Source organism: Kogia breviceps, chromosome 3 (assembly GCF_026419965.1).
Source record: "Kogia breviceps isolate mKogBre1 chromosome 3, mKogBre1 haplotype 1, whole genome shotgun sequence".
Taxonomy (NCBI): domain Eukaryota; kingdom Metazoa; phylum Chordata; class Mammalia; order Artiodactyla; family Physeteridae; genus Kogia; species Kogia breviceps.
The window spans coordinates 76,874,702-76,892,084 of NC_081312.1; the positions used below are offsets into that span (position 1 = coordinate 76,874,702).

The 17,383-nt window shown below is 41.3% G+C and overlaps 1 protein-coding gene across 1 annotated transcript in view; it reads left to right on the top strand.

The window, feature by feature from the left end:
* The window catches only part of TEP1 (telomerase associated protein 1), a 39,596-nt gene that overhangs the window by 7,443 nt on the left and 14,770 nt on the right, over positions 1-17,383 (top strand). The window contains exons 5-13 of the mRNA XM_067030609.1: positions 1,205-1,329; positions 1,544-1,663; positions 5,265-5,370; positions 5,814-5,904; positions 6,133-6,319; positions 13,529-13,697; positions 14,186-14,344; positions 14,804-14,881; positions 16,388-16,518. Coding sequence (XP_066886710.1) covers positions 1,205-1,329; positions 1,544-1,663; positions 5,265-5,370; positions 5,814-5,904; positions 6,133-6,319; positions 13,529-13,697; positions 14,186-14,344; positions 14,804-14,881; positions 16,388-16,518 — 1,166 coding nt within the window. The remainder of the gene's footprint in view (positions 1-1,204; positions 1,330-1,543; positions 1,664-5,264; positions 5,371-5,813; positions 5,905-6,132; positions 6,320-13,528; positions 13,698-14,185; positions 14,345-14,803; positions 14,882-16,387; positions 16,519-17,383) is intronic.

A 17,383-nucleotide genomic window follows, 5' to 3' on the forward strand; every position in this document is an offset into this window, starting at 1 on the left:
CAAGACACTAGTCTTAGCGGTTAAGAGTGTAGAAGCTGGATTCAGACCATCTGGGTTTGAATCTCCCCACCTGCCCCACCACCAGTTTCTGGCTCTGTGACCTTGTCTGAATGGCTTACTCCCTCTTGCCTCATTTTCCTCACATGTAAAATGGGGATAATAGCAGTACCTTCTTCACTGGGTTTTTGTGAGGATTAAATCAGTTATTGTATTTAAAGTATTTCTAACAATACCTGGCACTGAGTAAGTGATGATTTCATCATCATCATCATTAAAATAGATTTTTAGAAAAATATATTAGTGTTACAAGAAAACACATCCTCAGTTGGTCCATTGGTCTTTTCTCTTCATCCTATTAATACAACCCAAATTTAGCTCTTCTTACAGAGAAGATTCTGAAAACCAGCTTCTTTCATTTTTTAACTCCTCACAGCTTACATTGTGCTGATGCCTCCATTTACATGCTCCAGGTCTCATTTATTTATTTATTTATTTATTTTAAAATTTATTTATTTATTTATGGCTGTGTTGGGTCTTCGGTGCTGCGTGCGGGCTTTCTCTAGTTGTGGCGAGCGGGGACTACTCTTTGTTGCAGTACGTGGGCTTCTCATTGCGGTGGCTTCTCTTGTTGCGGAGCACAGGCTCTAGGCGCATGGACTTCAGTAGTTGGCAGTGCGCGGGCTCAGTAGTTGTGGCTCACACGGGCTCTAGAGCACAGGCTCAGTAGTTGTGGCGCAGTGGCTTTGTTGCTCTGCGGCATGTGGGATCTTCCCGGACCAGGGTTCGAACCTGTGCACCCTGCATTGGCAAGCAGATTCTTAACCACTGTGTCACCAGGGAAGCCCCAGGTCTCAGTGATTTAAATAAGAGCTGCTTTTCCCTCTCCCTCCCTCTAAGAACAAGGTGTTTTCTGTTTATTCAGTCCCCATCTTGCTTGTCACAAGCCAGTCATCCCATGTTAACCATTGATAGTTCAACGTTGTGTAAATGAAACACGGTGACCCCATAGACCTACTCTGTTATGTTAATCACAGGAGCTCTTGCTGTTGGAGAGTTTTACCCTCTATTCCTATTCTTTGCCCACATCTACTTTGGGGAAAGAAATTACCATACGTATAGGATAGTCTTGGTTTTTGTTTTCTGAAGAAAGTGACCATGGTCATAGATTGAATGACCCCTGTGGGACTTGCGGATATTTCCACAGTTTGAGGCAACCTGCAGTGCAGTGTCAGAGAAGAAGAATGAGCCAAGTTTCACCCTGAAGAAATTGGTACAGAGACTGCACATCCATGAGCCTGCACAGCTTGTCCAGCCCCTCCTGGGCTGCAGGTGAGAAGATGCACCAAGAGCACATGCTCCATCCGGGTAATGGCCTGATTCTTCAACACCCGTGGCCCCAATCCCTGTAGTTGGACCCCAGCAACATTAGTTTGGGCAGACCTGGCCTTAAATGTGACTCACTAGCTTTGACTGACTCACCATTCCTTTTCTCAGTTATTTTCAGCTGGCTTTGAAATCGTAAGTTTTTCCTCCTCTGTTCCAGATACCCCTCCAATCTACAGGCCTTTTCTCGAAGTTGCCTTCCGGGGCCCTGGGATTCTAGCAGAGCCGGGAAGCAGATGAAACTTGCTAAGCCAGAGACCAGGGAGCGAGAGCTGAGCTTGTGGGGGAACAAAGCTTCTGTCTGAGAGGAGCTCATCGGTAGAGTAACCTTGACTGTCACACTCCTTTCCTCTCTTCTTCATTCATGCCTCTACATTTTGGACCCTGACTAGAAGCTTTCCATGGCATGGTGCAGTTATTCTCTTACTTGGCAGTTCCATCACTGAAAATGATTGGACTTATCAGGTCTGCCATTGACCACACCAAAGTGAACAGTGGCACCTGCTTTGAGTAGCACTGGCATCATAGGTAGCTCATAATTCCAGACGTGGTGAGGTGATACACAAGCCTTTATCAACACATGACAAAAGCAGTACCTTCTATCTGATTTCACTTGTGTCAATATCTGCGTAACTCATCCGAACAAGGTAGGACTAGTATGTGGCATACTGGAATCTCCACCAAAACCCATTTTTTAGGACATGGATGTTTTAGGTAATTTGCCCACACTGATAAAAAGAACTCAAATGGGGAAGACCAAGTTACTTTCAATCTTCTCTTTCTGTCTGTTTTTTTGCTAGTTTATTTTTAACTATAGAAGGATTGTCCTGTTCCATTTTTTCTTTTATGTGCTCTTTCATCTTTGAAGTCAACTTCTTTCTGTTGAAAAATACCTGACTGTAGCCCTTTTGACTGCTTGAGTTTTGTGGACTTCATATTTTGGAGCTTCAGAAGCCCAAGTTGGCTTTTATTGCTCTGTAGGCTGCCATTTATAGGTTGTACTCAGGGCAGCCCAAAAAGCTTAACTGCTTATCGTTCCTCCCACTTCAGGGTTGTCACTAGTGCTGTATGTATCAGAATCACATGGGAATTAAAACACACACACACACACACACACACACACACACACACGCTTGACAACTTATTCTGCAATGTTTGATACAACTTTGGGTAGAGTAGGATAAAGGAGCCTGGATGGCAGTCAGCATGTGTTGGTGATTCTTGTACACATCATCTCCCCTTCCCTCCTTCTGCCTCTGAAAATTAAAACTGCTGTTTATCTTGGTTGAGACCAATGCCCATAATCTAAACCAGTGGTCTCCAGACCACTGGATCATTTATTGCAGAAACAATTTTTGGGATACACCAGAATATATGTATATATATATATTTAAAAAATTTTTATACATGTTCTAATCAATTATGTACTTTAGGAACTATATAGCATATAGTTATAAATATAGATATGAAAATAAATAAAAATAAATATAACTATAAAATATAAGATAAAATATAATTAGATATACAGATCCCTCTTTGGAAACCAGAGGCTCATTAACAACTCATTAATGAATTATTTGGAATGAAATCAGTGAATTTCTCAATCTGTAGGATGAATATTCATTTATTCATCTAGTGTCTTATCAATAAATATGATATTGAACTTAATTTCTTATCAAAGTGATCTAGAAAATCTTTCATACATAGCAACATTTGAGCAAAACGAATGAGTTGACAGAGGATGCAATAGTTCATGAGTTGTCACACATCATTTACATTGCGTATACAACATAATTGTTCTACACAGTCTGTAAATCAGAAGTATTATGATTGGAGAGCCCCAGGATTTCCAACAGGCTTAAAGCTTCCTAGCTATAATTCAAATGAGACTTATATCACCTTAAAAAAAGGTACCACCACTTTCCCAGTGAAAGCTGCTGATGGTAGGGCTAGTGCCTGGGATGTGGGTGGGGACTAATAGGCCTGGTCTGTAATGTAGTCTGAATGCATCTCTGAGTGGTAGCCAGGAAAAATATCACACCTCCTATTTATGTTGACCTTTATCTAAAAGAAAGAATGTTTCCAATGTTTACTATACAGATTGAACCCCTGTGGTCACTTAGTTCATGTTACATGGTTATGTGTCATGTATGATAGTTGAGGCTTATTGAGGAAGAGGAGGAGTTCCACAATACAAGGGCATTGATGGGGCCCCTTCACTCTTTTTTGGTTTCTGCATAATGAGACTTATTGCAGCTTATCTCTGAATTGTAAATGGATTTAGAATTATTATTCAGTATTAACCAAACTAACCCTGTAAAATTGACATAAGCCTTAAAAAGATTATTAAGAAGCTATGACTTGGGACTTCCCTGGTGGCGCAGTGGATATGAATCTGCCTGCCAATGCAGGGGACATGGGTTCACTCCCTGGTTCAGGAAGATCCCACATGCCGCAGAGCAACTAAGCCTGTGTGCCACAACTACTGAGCTTGCGCTCTAGAGCCCGTGAGCCACAACTACTGAGCCCACATGCCACAACTACAGAAGCCCACACGCCTAGAGCCCCTGCTCTGCAACAAAAGAAGCCACTGCAATGAGAAGCCCGTGCACCACAACAAAGAGCAGCCCCCGCTCGCCGCAACTAGAGAAAGCTCACACGCAGCAATGAAGACCCAAGGCAGCCAGAAATAAATAATTAATTTTTTAAAAAGAAACTATGACTTGAAGGTAATACTAATATCACAGGGACAAGTGAACAACAAGAAAGTGACAGAAGTGAAATTCTGCTTCAGAGCGAATCTTTCTCACCTATCTTTATTTTATTTTTCTTTTAATTAAAAAATTTTTTTGGCCGTACCATGTGGCATGCGGGATCTTAGTTCCCTGACCAGGGATCGAACCCATGCCCCCAGCAGTGGAAGTGCAGAGTCTTAACCACTGAACCACCAGGGAAGTCCCTTTTTCACCTATCTTTATTTTTTAAATTTATTTTTAAAATTTATTTTATTTATTTTACTTACATTTATTTTTGGCTGCATTGGGTCCTTCATTGCTGCGTGCGGGCTTTCTCTAGTTGCAGTGAGCGGGGGATACTCTTCGTTGCGGTGCGCGGGCTTCTCATTGTGGAGGCTTCTCGTTGCGGAACACGAGCTGTAGGTGCACGAGCTTCAGTAGTTGTGGCTCGCAGGCTCTAGAGCGCAGGCTCAGTAGTTGTGTCACATGGGCTTAGTTGCTCCGCGGCATGTGGGATCTTCCCGGGCCAGGGCTCAAACCCGTGTTCCCTGCATTGGCAGGCGGATTCTTAACCACTGTGCCACCAGGGAAGCCCTCACCTATCTTTAAATAAAAAATGATGACTATTTAATCAGCTCATAAAAGACATTGACCAAAAAACTTAAGAATTATCAAGAAGACTATTTGAAATATCAATTTACACTCAACAGTTAATGGTGAACCTTTACTTTATATCCTGCCTTGAAATATTAACTAATGATTATACTACATGTATATAATTTATAAGGTTACACTAGGAAATTTCTCTTTTAGCCATCTAAAAACTTTGGAAATCATTACTGTAGATTAGAGAATGTATTTTGCCTCTTGAGCCCAATCTCAGGGCTGGAGCCAGCAAACAAAGTTATACTGTAAGTTATTTATTGAAATAGCTAATCCCATAAACAGTGCTGATTAGGTTTTGCTCCAAGCTCAGGCAACCCAGTTGTTATCTTTCCAGACCTTTAAAACATTTTGGGTAGGACAGATCATATGTTTGTACCTCATTTGCTCCAACGTGAACATTCTGCATGGCTCTGGTTTCTGACCTCTCTCACTCATCCTTTGTTTGCTTTTCTCACCCTATGTCCTGCCTTCCGCAGACAGTGGGAAGCTTCCCTTCATGGCCATGCTTCGGAATCTGCGCAACCTGCTGCGGGTTGGAATCAGCACCTGCCACCACAAGCTTGTGCTCCAGAGAATCCAGCATGCTGTATGTGTGAAGAGCAGGGAGCTAGCCTTCTCCTAGTGGCTGGGGAAGGTCATAGCCACCAAGCTATTTCCATATGGCTGTAAACAGATATGGAGATTCAGATAGGTTGAGGGAGACAGGTTTGGGAGTTCATCATCCCTTAGAGTATAGAGTATAAGAACTTTCCTTTTTATTTTCTGAGATCATTTCTGTGATTTAACTAACTTCAGAGGGAGTCTGATATAAAAGATACAGGGAACCTTCTGTTACTTCCTCTCCTTTCCTCATATTCTCACATGACATCTTTCTTTATTCTTCTCCACCTTTATCTAATATCCATTTTGGTCTTCCTCACCTTCCCACAGATCTAATAGAGGGGTTATCTCATCTACCGGGTCCCTGGAGCCTCTGATACTCCCCATGCTTCCTGGTCCTCTGCTCATGACCCCTCTCTTGCTTTGCAGAAGTCAGTGATCAACAGTCAGCAGTTTCCATTCAGATTCCTTAATGCTCATGATTCCATCAGTGACTTTGAGGCTCAACTCAAAAAGAAAGGTATTAACTCTCTTATTCCAGCTCCTGTTTGTCTCTCATGCCTGAGAATAGATGAGACAGCAGCATTGGTATTTTCAGTCTCTTGCCTTCCAGTCTCAGGGTATGGGGGTGGGCAGAGGTCAGACAGTGGCCAGCCCAAAGGATCAGGACTCAGGACAGGCATTGATGGGAAGACAAGATGAGGGAGTAGAAGCTGCCTGACTCAGATACTTACCTGTCATCACCCAGAGTTACCACTTCCTTCCAACACAAAACTGATAAAGCAGATAGTAATTAAAAACACAAGATATGGCAAGAAGTATGCCTATTCCTGGCAGTTTTATAAACCAAGTCATCAGGAACTTTGGGCAGCAATGATGATCCCCGTGATATATGAGCAGCTCAAGTGGAAGAAGCTGAAAATACACAAGGCCAGGTGTGTGTGTGAGTGTGTGCTATCTGGGAGCAAAGGATGGGCAATAAGAGCCACCCTGAAAGGGCTTGGGAGTCATATGGAAACCCCAGCTTTTATTCTGCAAAGACATGCTTGTCAGTCATCCCAATGGCTGAGACTTGCCTGTTTCCAGTCTTCTCTAGCACAGCAAACCTTGTCTTTAACATTGTCCTGTAGAGAGATCATGAAACAAAATCTATCTGTGTTTGGGCCTCCACTCTATTATCTGTGATAGCCTTATTGGTTTCTGTGGACTCCTTCAGCCTGTGTAGCATTTTCCTTCCTATTAGTACATGATAGTGCCTCTCTGCTTATGCTCTGGTTCACATTTTCTTTCTTTTTCTTGTCTGTGATATCTGTTTGTTTTTCTTTTTGTTTCTCTACTCTGTGTATTTTCTGACCCATTCACTTTCCTTTTTCTTTTTTTTTTTAACATCTTTATTGGAGTATAATTGCTTTACAATGGTGTGTTAGTTTCTGCTTTACAACAAAGTGAATCAGTTATACATATACATATGTTCCCATATCTCTTCCCTCTTGTGTCTCCCTCCCTCCCGCCCTCCCTATCCCACCCCTCTAGGTGGTCACAAAGCACAGAGGTGATCTCCCTGTGCTATGCAGCAGCTTCCCACTAGCTATCTAATTTACATTTGGTAGTGTATATATGTCCCTGCCACTCTCTTACTTAGTCACATCGTACCCTTCCCCCTCCCAGTATCCTCAAGTCCATTCTCTAGTAGGTCTGTGTCTTTATTCCCGTCTTGCCCCTAGGTTCTTCATGACTATTTTTTTTTTTAGATTCCATATATATGTGTTAGCATATGGTATTTGTTTTTCTCCTTCTGACTTACTTCACTCTGTATGACAGACTCCAGGTCTATCCACCTCATTACAAATAACTCAGTTACATTTCTTTTTATGGCTGAGTAATATTCCATTGTATATATGTGCCACATCTTCTTTATCCATTCATCTGTTGATGGACACTTAGGTTGCTTCCATGTCCTGGCTATCGTAAATAGAGCTGCAATGAACATTTTGGTACATGACTCTTTTTTTTTTTTTTTTTTTTTAACATCTTTATTTGAGTATAACTGTTTTACAATAGTGGGTTAGTTTCTCCTTTACGACAAAGTGAATCAGTTATACATATACATATGTTCCCATAACTCTTCCCTCTTTTGTCACCCTCCCTCCCACCCTCCCTATCCCACCCCTCTAGGTGGTCACTAAGTACAGAGGTGAACTCCCTGTGCTATGCTGTAGCTTCCCACAAGCTATCTAATTTACATTTGGTAGTGTGTATATGTCCCTGCCACTCTCTCACATCGTCACAGCTTACCCTTCCCCCTCCCCATATCCTCAAGTCCATGCTCTAGTAGGTCTGTGTTTTATTCCCTCCTACCACTAATCTCTTCATGACATTTTTTTTTTAGATTCCATATATATGTGTTAGCATACGGTATTTGTTTTTGTCCTTCTGACTTACTTCACTCTGTATGACAGATTCCAGGTCTATCCACCTCATTACAAATAACTCAGTTTCATTTCTTTTTATGGCTGAGTAATATTCCATTGTATATATGTGCCACATCTTCCTTATCCATTCATCTGTTGATGGACACTTAGGTTGCTTCCATGTCCTGGCTATCGTAAATAGAGCTGCAATAAACATTTTGGTACATGACTCTTTTTGAATTATGGTTTTCTCAGGGTATATGCCCAGTAGTGGGATTGTGGGGTCGTATGGTAGTTCTATTTGTAGTTTTTTAAGGAACCTCCATACTGTTCTCCATAGTGGCTGTATCAATTTACATTCTCACCAGCAGTGCAAGAGTGTTCCCTTTTCTCCACACCCTCTCCAGCATTTATTGTTTCTAGATTTTTTGATGATGGCCATTCTGACCGGTGTGAGATGATATCTCATTGTAGTTTTGATTTGCATTTCTCTAATGATTAATGATGTTGAGCATTCTTTCATGTGTTTGTTGGCAAACTGTATATCTTCTTTGGAGAAATGTCTATTTAGATCTTCTGCCCATTTTTGGATTGGGTTGTTTGTTATTTTGTTATTGAGCTGCATGAGCTGCTTGTAAATTTTGGAGATTAATCCTTTGTCAGTTGCTTCATTTGCAAATATTTTCTCCCATTCTGAGGGTTGTCTTTTGGTCTTGTTTATGGTTTCCTTTGCTGTGCAAAAGCTTTTACGTTTCATTAGGTCCCATTTGTTTATTTTTGTTTTTATTTCCATTTCTCTAGGAGGTGGGTCAAAAAGGATCTTGCTGTGATTTATGTCATAGAGTGTTCTGCCTATGTTTTCCTCTAAGAGTTTGATAGTTTCTGGCCTTACATTTAGGTCTTTAATCCATTTTGAGCTTATTTTTATGTATGGTGTTAGGGAGTGTTCTAATCTCATACTTCTACAGGTAGCTGTCCAGTTTTCCCAGCACCACTTATTGAAGAGGCTGTCTTTTCCCCACTGTATATTCTTGCCTCCTTTATCAAAGATAAGGTGACCATATGTGTGTGGGTTTATCTCTGGGCTTTCTATCCTGTTCCATTGATCTATATTTCTGTTTTTATGCCACTATCATATTGTCTTGATTACTGTAGCTTTGTAGTATAATCTGAAGTCAGGGAGCCTGATTCCTCCAGCTCCATTTTTCATTCTCAAGATTGCTTTGGCTAGTCGTGGTCTTTTGTGTTTCCATACAAATTGTGAAATTTTTTGTTCTAGTTCTGTAAAAAATGCCAGTGGTAGTTTGATAGGGATTGCATTAAATCTGTAGATTGCTTTGAGTAGTAGAGTCATTTTCACAATGTTGATTCTTCCAATCCAAGAACATGTTATATCTCTCCATCTATTTGTATCATCTTTAATTTCTCTCATCAGTGTCTTATAATTTTCTGCATACTGGTCTTTTGTCTCCTTAGGTAGGTTTATTCCTAGATATTTTATTCTTTTTGTTGCAATGGTAAGTGGGAGTGTTTTCTTAATTTCATTTTCAGATTTTTCATCATTAGTGTATAGGAATGCCAGAGATTTCTGTGCATTAGTTTTGTGTACTGCAACTTTACCAAATTCATTGATTAGCTCTAGTTTTCTGGTAGCATCTTTGGGATTCTCTACGTATAGTATCATGTCATCTGCAAACAGTGACAGCTTTACTTCTTTTCCGATTTGGATTCCTTTTATTTCTTTTTCTTCTCTGATTGCTGTGGCTAAAACTTCCAAAACTATGTTGAATAAGAGTGGTGAGAGTGGGCAACCTTGTCTTATTCCTGATCTTAGTGGAAATGGTTTCAGTTTTTCACCATTGAGGACGATGCTGGCTGTGGGTTTGTCATATATGGCCTTTATTATGTTGAGGAAAGTTCCCTCTATGCCTACTTTCTGCAGGGTTTTTATCATAAATGGGTGTTGAATTTTGTTGAAAGCTTTTTCTGCATCTATTGAGATTATCATATGGTTTTTCTCCTTCAATTTGTTAGTATGGTGTATCACGTTGATTGATTTGCGTATATTGAAGAATCCTTGCATTCCTGGAATAAACCCCACTTGATCATGGTGTATGATCCTTTTAATGTGCTGTTGGATTCTGTTTGCTAGTATTTTGTTGAGGATTTTTGGATCTATGTTCATCAGTGATATTGGCCTGTAGTTTTCTTTCTTTGTGACGTCTTTGTCTGGTTTTGGTATCAGGGTGATGGTGGCTTCGTAGAATGAGTTTGGGAGTGTTCCTCCCTCTGCTATCTTTTGGAAGAGTTTGAGAAGGATATAGGTGTTAGCTTTTCTCTAAATGTTTGATAGAATTCGCCTGTGAATCCATCTGGTCCTGGGCTTTTGTTTGTTGGAAGATTTTTAATCACAGTATCAATTTCAGTGCTTGTGATTGGTCTGTTCATATTTTCTATTTCTTCCTGGTTCAGTCTTGGCAGGTTGTGCATTTCTAAGAATTTGTCCATTTCTTCCAGGTTGTCCATTTTATTGGCATAGAGTTGCTTGTAGTAATCTCTCATGATCTTTTGTATTTCTGCAGTGTCAGTTGTTACTTCTCCTTTTTCATTTCTAATTCTATTGATTTGAGTCTTCTCCCTTTTATTTATTTATTTATTTATTTTTGCGGCACGCGAGCCTCTCACTGTCGTGGCCTCTCCTATTGCGGAGCACAGGCTCCGGACGCTCAGGCTCACAGGCCTAGCTGCTCCGTGGCATGTGGGATCTTCCCGGACCGGGGCACGAACCCATGTCCCCTGCATCGGCAGGCAGACTCTCAACCACTGCACCACCAGGGAAGCCCCTCCCTTTTTTTCTTGATGAGTCTGGCTAATGGTTTATCAATTTTGTTTATCTTCTCAAAGAACCAACTTTTAGTTTTATTGATCTTTGCTATTGTTTCCTTCATTTCTTATCTGATCTTTATGATTTCTTTCCTTCTGCTAACTTTGGGTTTTTTTTGTTCTTCTTTCTCTAATTGCTTTAGGTGCAGGTTATGTTGTTTATTTGAGATGTTTCCTGTTTTTCAAGGTAGGATTGTATTGCTGTAAACTTCACTCTTTGAACTGCTTTTTCTGCGTCCCATAGGTTTTGGGTCATCGTATCTCCATTGTCATTTGTTTCTAGGTATTTTTTGATTTCCTCTTTGATTTCTTCAGTGATCACTTTGTTATTAAGTAGTGTATTGTTTAGCCTCCACGTGTTTGTATTTTTTACAGATCTTTTCCTGTAATTGATATCTAGTCTCATAGTGTTGTGGTCGGAAAAGATACGTGATACTATTTCAATTTTCTTAAATTTACCAAGGCTTGATTTGTGACCCAAGATATGATCTATCCTGGAGAATGTTCCATGAGCACTTGAGAAAAATGTGTATTCTGTTGTTTCCTTTTTCTTTTGACACATGTAAAGATAGTTATCATCAAGCCGACTCAAAGTCAGGCATAAAACCTGTTCTGTAAGCTTGATGAAGTCCCAGCACTCTGTCCTTTTAGATGCATCCACAGTATCTTCATTTGTTTTCATTCAAGGTAAATGCAGGGCTCATCTAACCTTCTAGTAGGACTCAATGGCCAGGACTCACCTGAATCAGTGGCAGAACATGGGGCCATTAAAGAATTAAGCTGAGGATGCTGTCCAAACAGGATGTCTTTGCTGGTCAGTTTGGTAGCCACTAGCCACAGGTGGCTATTGAGCACTTGAAATGTGGCTAATGGAAACTGATATGTGCTAGATTTGGGGGCAGTGTGAAAAGGAATGTAAAATATCTCATTTGTAATTTTTGTATTAATTACATGTTGAGGTGAAAAAATATATATATATAGGGCTAAATTAAATGTAATGTGTGTCCTGTTTCTTTCTACTTTTTAAAATATGGCTGCTAGAAAACCTTACATTACATGTGTAGTTTCAATTTCATTTCATTTCATTCATTGTAATTTATTTCTACTGGATAGCACTGGTAGAGACTGCTGGATTCTCTAGATTTAAAAAAACTATGAAAAAATTTAAACATGTGCAAAAGTAATGAGAATAATATAATGGACTCCCATGAAACTGTTAGCCACTTTTAGTGAAAATCTAGGTTTTATCAGCCTTCCTTTCCTGATCCCTCTCTTCCCTTCTTTTCTTTTTTTTTTGAAGATGTTTTAAAAAAACAAATGCCAAATAATATGATACATCTTATTTCACCCCTCCATATTTCACATGTCTCTTAAAACAGACCTTTTCTTGTATAATCAGAATGTCATTAATATAGCTAACAGAACTGAAAATAATTCCTTGGTAGTATCATTTATTACCTAGTCTATATTCAAATTTCCCAGTTGTCTCAAAAGTATCATTTCACAGGTTTATTCATATCAGGATCCAAACAAGGCATACACACATTACATGTAGTTATTAAGATTTACTTAAATCTATTTTATATTAATTAATTTTATTTTTGGCTGCATTGGGTCTTGTTGCCATGCACAGGCTTTCTCTAGTTGCGGCGAGCGGGGCTACTCTTTGTTGCAGCGCACGGGCTTCTCATTGCGGTGGCTTCTCTTGTTGCGGAGCACGGGCTCTAGGCGCGCGGGCTTCAGTAGTTGTGGCTTGTGGGCTCAGTAGTCATGGCTCGTGGGCTCTAGAGCACAGGCTCAATAGTCGTGGCTTACGGGTTTAGTTGCTCCGTGGCATGTGGGATCTTCCTGGACCAGGGCTTGAACCTGTGTCCCCTGCTTTGGCAGGTGGATTCTTAACCACTGTGCCACCAGGGAAGTCCCAGATTTACTTAACTCTCTTAAAAATCTTTTAATTGTTTACATGCCATTGACTTGCTGTGGAAATCAGTTCAGGGGGCCCCACAGAAGGTCCCATATTCTAGATTTGTCTACTTCACAGATGTCATCTCACTTGTTTCTCTATTTCGTGTACCCTGGGCATTAGCTCTAAAAGCTTGAATAGATTCAGATTTAACTTTTTTTCTTCCGTGAATATTTCATAGGTGATCCTTTGTACACAATGAGTAAGCCCACCAGAATTTTTGTCTCCTGGTAGGACACAGGATCAGGAGGCACCAGAAGCCTACTGGTCCCACGCATAGTGTTGATGATTGATCAGTGCTTTTAGGTTATGGTAGCCTGATTTATCCACTGTAAAGTTAATGGTTTACCCATTTGATAGTCTATGCCTGAATCAATTGTTTCATTAGCAGTTGCAGAATGGGGGTTTTCTGTCATTCCCATATTTATTAGCTGGAACTCTAAAAAGAACTTCCCTCATGAACTAAAGCTATTTAGTTACTTTGAAATAGAGATTGTCTTGGAAAGGTGGGATGAATGTTCGATTCTTTCTCCTTTAATTGCCATTTTTTAGAGTAAGAAGTTAGCATGTGTTCTTTAAATTACAATGTAGAAATATGTAGCAATTAAATCTTGCCTCATGAAGTAAGTATGGATTGATGTGGTCAGCATGGCAAGTGATTTCAGAGAATGGGTCTACAGATGACTTCTCTTCTGCCACGAGAATGGATTAGGATAGTCTTGTAGAATGGGGGCCAAGGGAAGCTCTGTCCCTGTTTTCTCTACTGACATTGGAGATGCGCTGTGGAGGGGGTGAAGACTTTATACTTGAGTGGCAAGTTCTCATCTTTCCATCTGCCTCAGAGTGGCAAACAGTGAAGCCCCTGTCTGTTTCTTTCCTGCCTGCAGACAGTGGAAATATGACCGTGCGATGCTGGCTCAGTATCGACAGGCCCTGGAGACAGCTGTGAACTTCTCCGTCAAACACAGCCTGCCCCCGCTGCCAGGCAGCACCCTCTTGGTCTGTCTGACAGATGCTGATGCAGACAGGATCCTTCCCAAGAGCAACCCACAAGGGGTAAAAGAATAAAAAGATGGGGTGGTGTTGGTAGGATGCTGGAGATCCTGAGAGGCATCCTGTTCCCAGACCTGGTCCTCCCAGGCAAACACTCAGAACTAAAATAAATGACATGCATTTGCTTCCCAGTATCAGACCTTGGTTCCTAGGGATAATTCCTAGAATGTGGTCTCAAGCATATTCGTGGATCATAGCATTAACCTTTCACATTTGGCTGGTCCTTAATACTCTCTAAATTTCTCTCACCAAAATATGTGTCACTTTCACCTCCTCACATCCCAGTGTTGAATTTGGGCAGGGATCCTGGCCCTTCTCCACCTCCTACCTGGTCAACTCTTCCTGGGGACTGCTGAAGCCGCCCCATCTTAATTGGGGATTTTGTCCACTTTTCCCCAACCAGTGGAGATGTTTGGTCTCTAGAGCTGGGTGGGCAAAGGTGGATTCTAAAATACAGGAGTCTTATTTTACCCTGATGCTTGTCCAGTCAGCCCCCTCTGAACTATGTGCTGCTGTTGATTGCAATGATGATGACACGGACAGAGCAGGTGGATCTCTTGCTGTGTGGAAGTGGCACTGTGAAGACTGCTGTGATTAAGGAAGAGGAAGGTATCCTGACGACTGCCACCAAACTCCAAGCTCAAGTCCAGGTCAGACACCCACCATGCAAATATATGTGAATAGACAGAGGCCTGGGAACAGCCTGACTAGGAAAGGCTCAGTTATACTCAGTTTAGAAGATTGCTTTCTTTCTTTTTTTAAAAAAATATTTATTTATTTGGTTGCACCAGTCTTAGTTGCGACAGGCGGGCTCCTTAGTTGTGGCTCCTGGACTTCTTAGTTACAGCTCACCAGCTCCTTAGTTGCGGCACGCAGGCTCCTTAGTTGTGGCATGTGAACTCTTAGTTGTGGCATGCACATGGGATCTAGTTCCCTGACCAGGGATGGAACCCAGGCCCCCTGCATGGGGAGCACAGAATCTTAATCCACTGTGCCACCAGGGAAGTCCCTCAGTTCTGAAGTTTCTTGAGCAGACTATATATTCCTATTTGTTGTTTAACGATCATCTCCCATGCAACCACGTGACACGAGTCTCTTTCTTCCTTCAGGAGTCAGATGAAAAGTGTGAATGGTCCCTGCCTACTTTTGGGAAGCACTTGCTGTCCCTGGCTACCCAGAGGGTCCCTGTGAGTACTGCCCAGTTCCTGAGAAACCCTCCCCTCCCTAACATTTTCCTCCACACTGATGTATCTCATTTCTCAAAGCTTCCTTGCATGCTATGCATAATACCCTGCTGGCTGCAACCCCCGACTCAGTGACATGCTGGTAAATATTTAACAACCAGCAATCTGGAAAAATAAGTCTTGGTTAACAGCATTTGCTAATTTCCATGATGTAATTACTCCTTCCACGGCTGATTTCAAGCTACCAACGTGCTATCAGTGAACACAGAGTGGGGAAGAGGTACTCAGAGGTACTCAGCACAGTTTGTATAGTATTTCCACAATAGAGATAAAGTAAATGTAAATAAGGTCAAGAGTAGATAATAGTGAAATGTTGTAAAGTAATTAGGAAGTAATGATGTTTTCGTATTTATTACCTTTGTTTTTAATATAATTTATTCAATAATAAGCTTGTACAATTTAATATTTAATGGCAGTCCATGTTTAACAGCTGGCTCACAGAATTCCTAAAAGTTTGACAGTCAGCTCTGGTCAGCCTGAGTGACCAGCTACACACTGGCCCACCCCAAACTCCACTTTATGTTAAATTTTTATTATTTTTATTAAAAATTTAAAAAATTTTAATATAATTTTTAAAGGCTACTTTCCATGTACAGTTATTACAAAATATTGACTATATTCTGCCTGTTGTACAATACATCCTTGAGCTATCTTATACCCAGTAGTTTGTACCTTCCACCCCCCACCCCATATTATCCCCCTGTCACTGGTAACCTCTAGTTTGTTCTCTATATCTGTGACTCTGCTTCTGTTTTGTTTTATTCACTAGTTTGTTGTATTTTTCAGATTCCACATATAACTGATATCATACAGTATTTGTCTTTCTCTATCTGACTTATTTCACTTAGCATAATGCCCTCCAAGTCCACCCATGTTGCTGCAAATGGCAAAATTTTGTTCTTTTTAATGGCTGAGTAGTATTCCATTGTGTGTGTTTGTGTATATGTGTATACACACTAAATGTATATACATACACCACATTTATATATATATGTGTGTGTGTGTGTGTATATACACACACACACACACATACACACACCATATTTCCTTTTTTTTTTTTTTTTTTTTGGCTATACCATGTGGCTTGTGGGATCTTAGTTTCCCAACCAGGGATTGAACCCTGGCCCTCAGCAGTGAGAGCATGGTATTCTAACCACTGGACCACCAGGGAATCCCATATACCACATTTTCCTTATCCATTTATCTGTTGAGGGACACTTAGGTTGCTTCCATGTCTTGCCAACCCCAAACTCTACTTTGATGCCCCTCAAGTCAGGGTGGGGTGGGCTTTCGCACCCTGAGTGCTCTCAGAAAAGGCCATTTTCACCCCACCTCAGAGTTCTTCTAATTCCCCAGTCCTCAGAGACCTGTCTCTTGATGTCCTGAGCTCTTTGGTAGCTCTACTATCCCTCTGGTCCTCATCTTAGCCCCTCCCTTTTCATCTTACAGGTGGACAGGGTCATTGTCTTTGGCCAGACTACAAGTGAGAAACTGATAAATGCAGCCAAACAGGTTTTCTGGCAGCACGTGAATCCCAAGTGCCTCTTTGTTGGTGTTCTCCTAAGAAGGACAGGTTACCTGTAAGGGCGCTCACATTCCTTGCCCAGTGTCAGCAGATAGAGATCCATATTTCCTGTCTACCTCTACTAAAGCATGGGACACTCCCACTCACCAGACCCCTCCCCATTTCTGTCTCTTACCTCAATTGCACTTCAAGTGCTAGAACCTTCTCTGAAGTCTTCAGGCTGGCTCCATACCCCTTCGTGATGGTCCACCCCAGTCCCAGCCTAGCACCAAACCCTATTAAAAGTGCACAGGTAGGGTGTCCATCCTAGGATATTAGGGGCAGTGACTCTGTGTTCTTGGCACTGTTTCTGACTGGTAGTGACTACTCTTCCTTTACCAGATACACAGATTTGAATCCCAATGACGTGACACTCTCAGGCTGCACTGATGGGATACTGAAGTGAGTACAGGTTGGACACTGGAGAGATTGGGGGCTTTGTTAGAACATCTTTTAGAGATTATCTGTGGCCTCCACTCTGTTCACTTCCTTTTTTAAAAATAAATTTATTTATTTTATTTTTGGCTGCGTTGGGTCTTCATCGCTGCATGCGGGCTTTCTTTAGTTGTATCGAGCGGGGGCTACTCTTCGTTGCAGTGCATGGGCTTCTCATTGCGGTAGCTTCTCTTGTTGTGGAGCATGGGCTCTAGGCGCACGGGCTTCAGTAGTTGTGGCACACGGGCTTAGTTGCTCCTCAGCATATGGGATCAGGAATTCCTGGACCAGGGATCGAACCCATGTCCCCTGCATTGGCAGGCAGATTCTTAACCACTGCATCACCAGAGAAGTCCCCACTTCCTTTTTAAAAGCAAGATAAAAGTTTATTCTTCTTTTACAGCTGTCTAGGCATGGCAACAACACAGTATTACAGGGACCTGGGC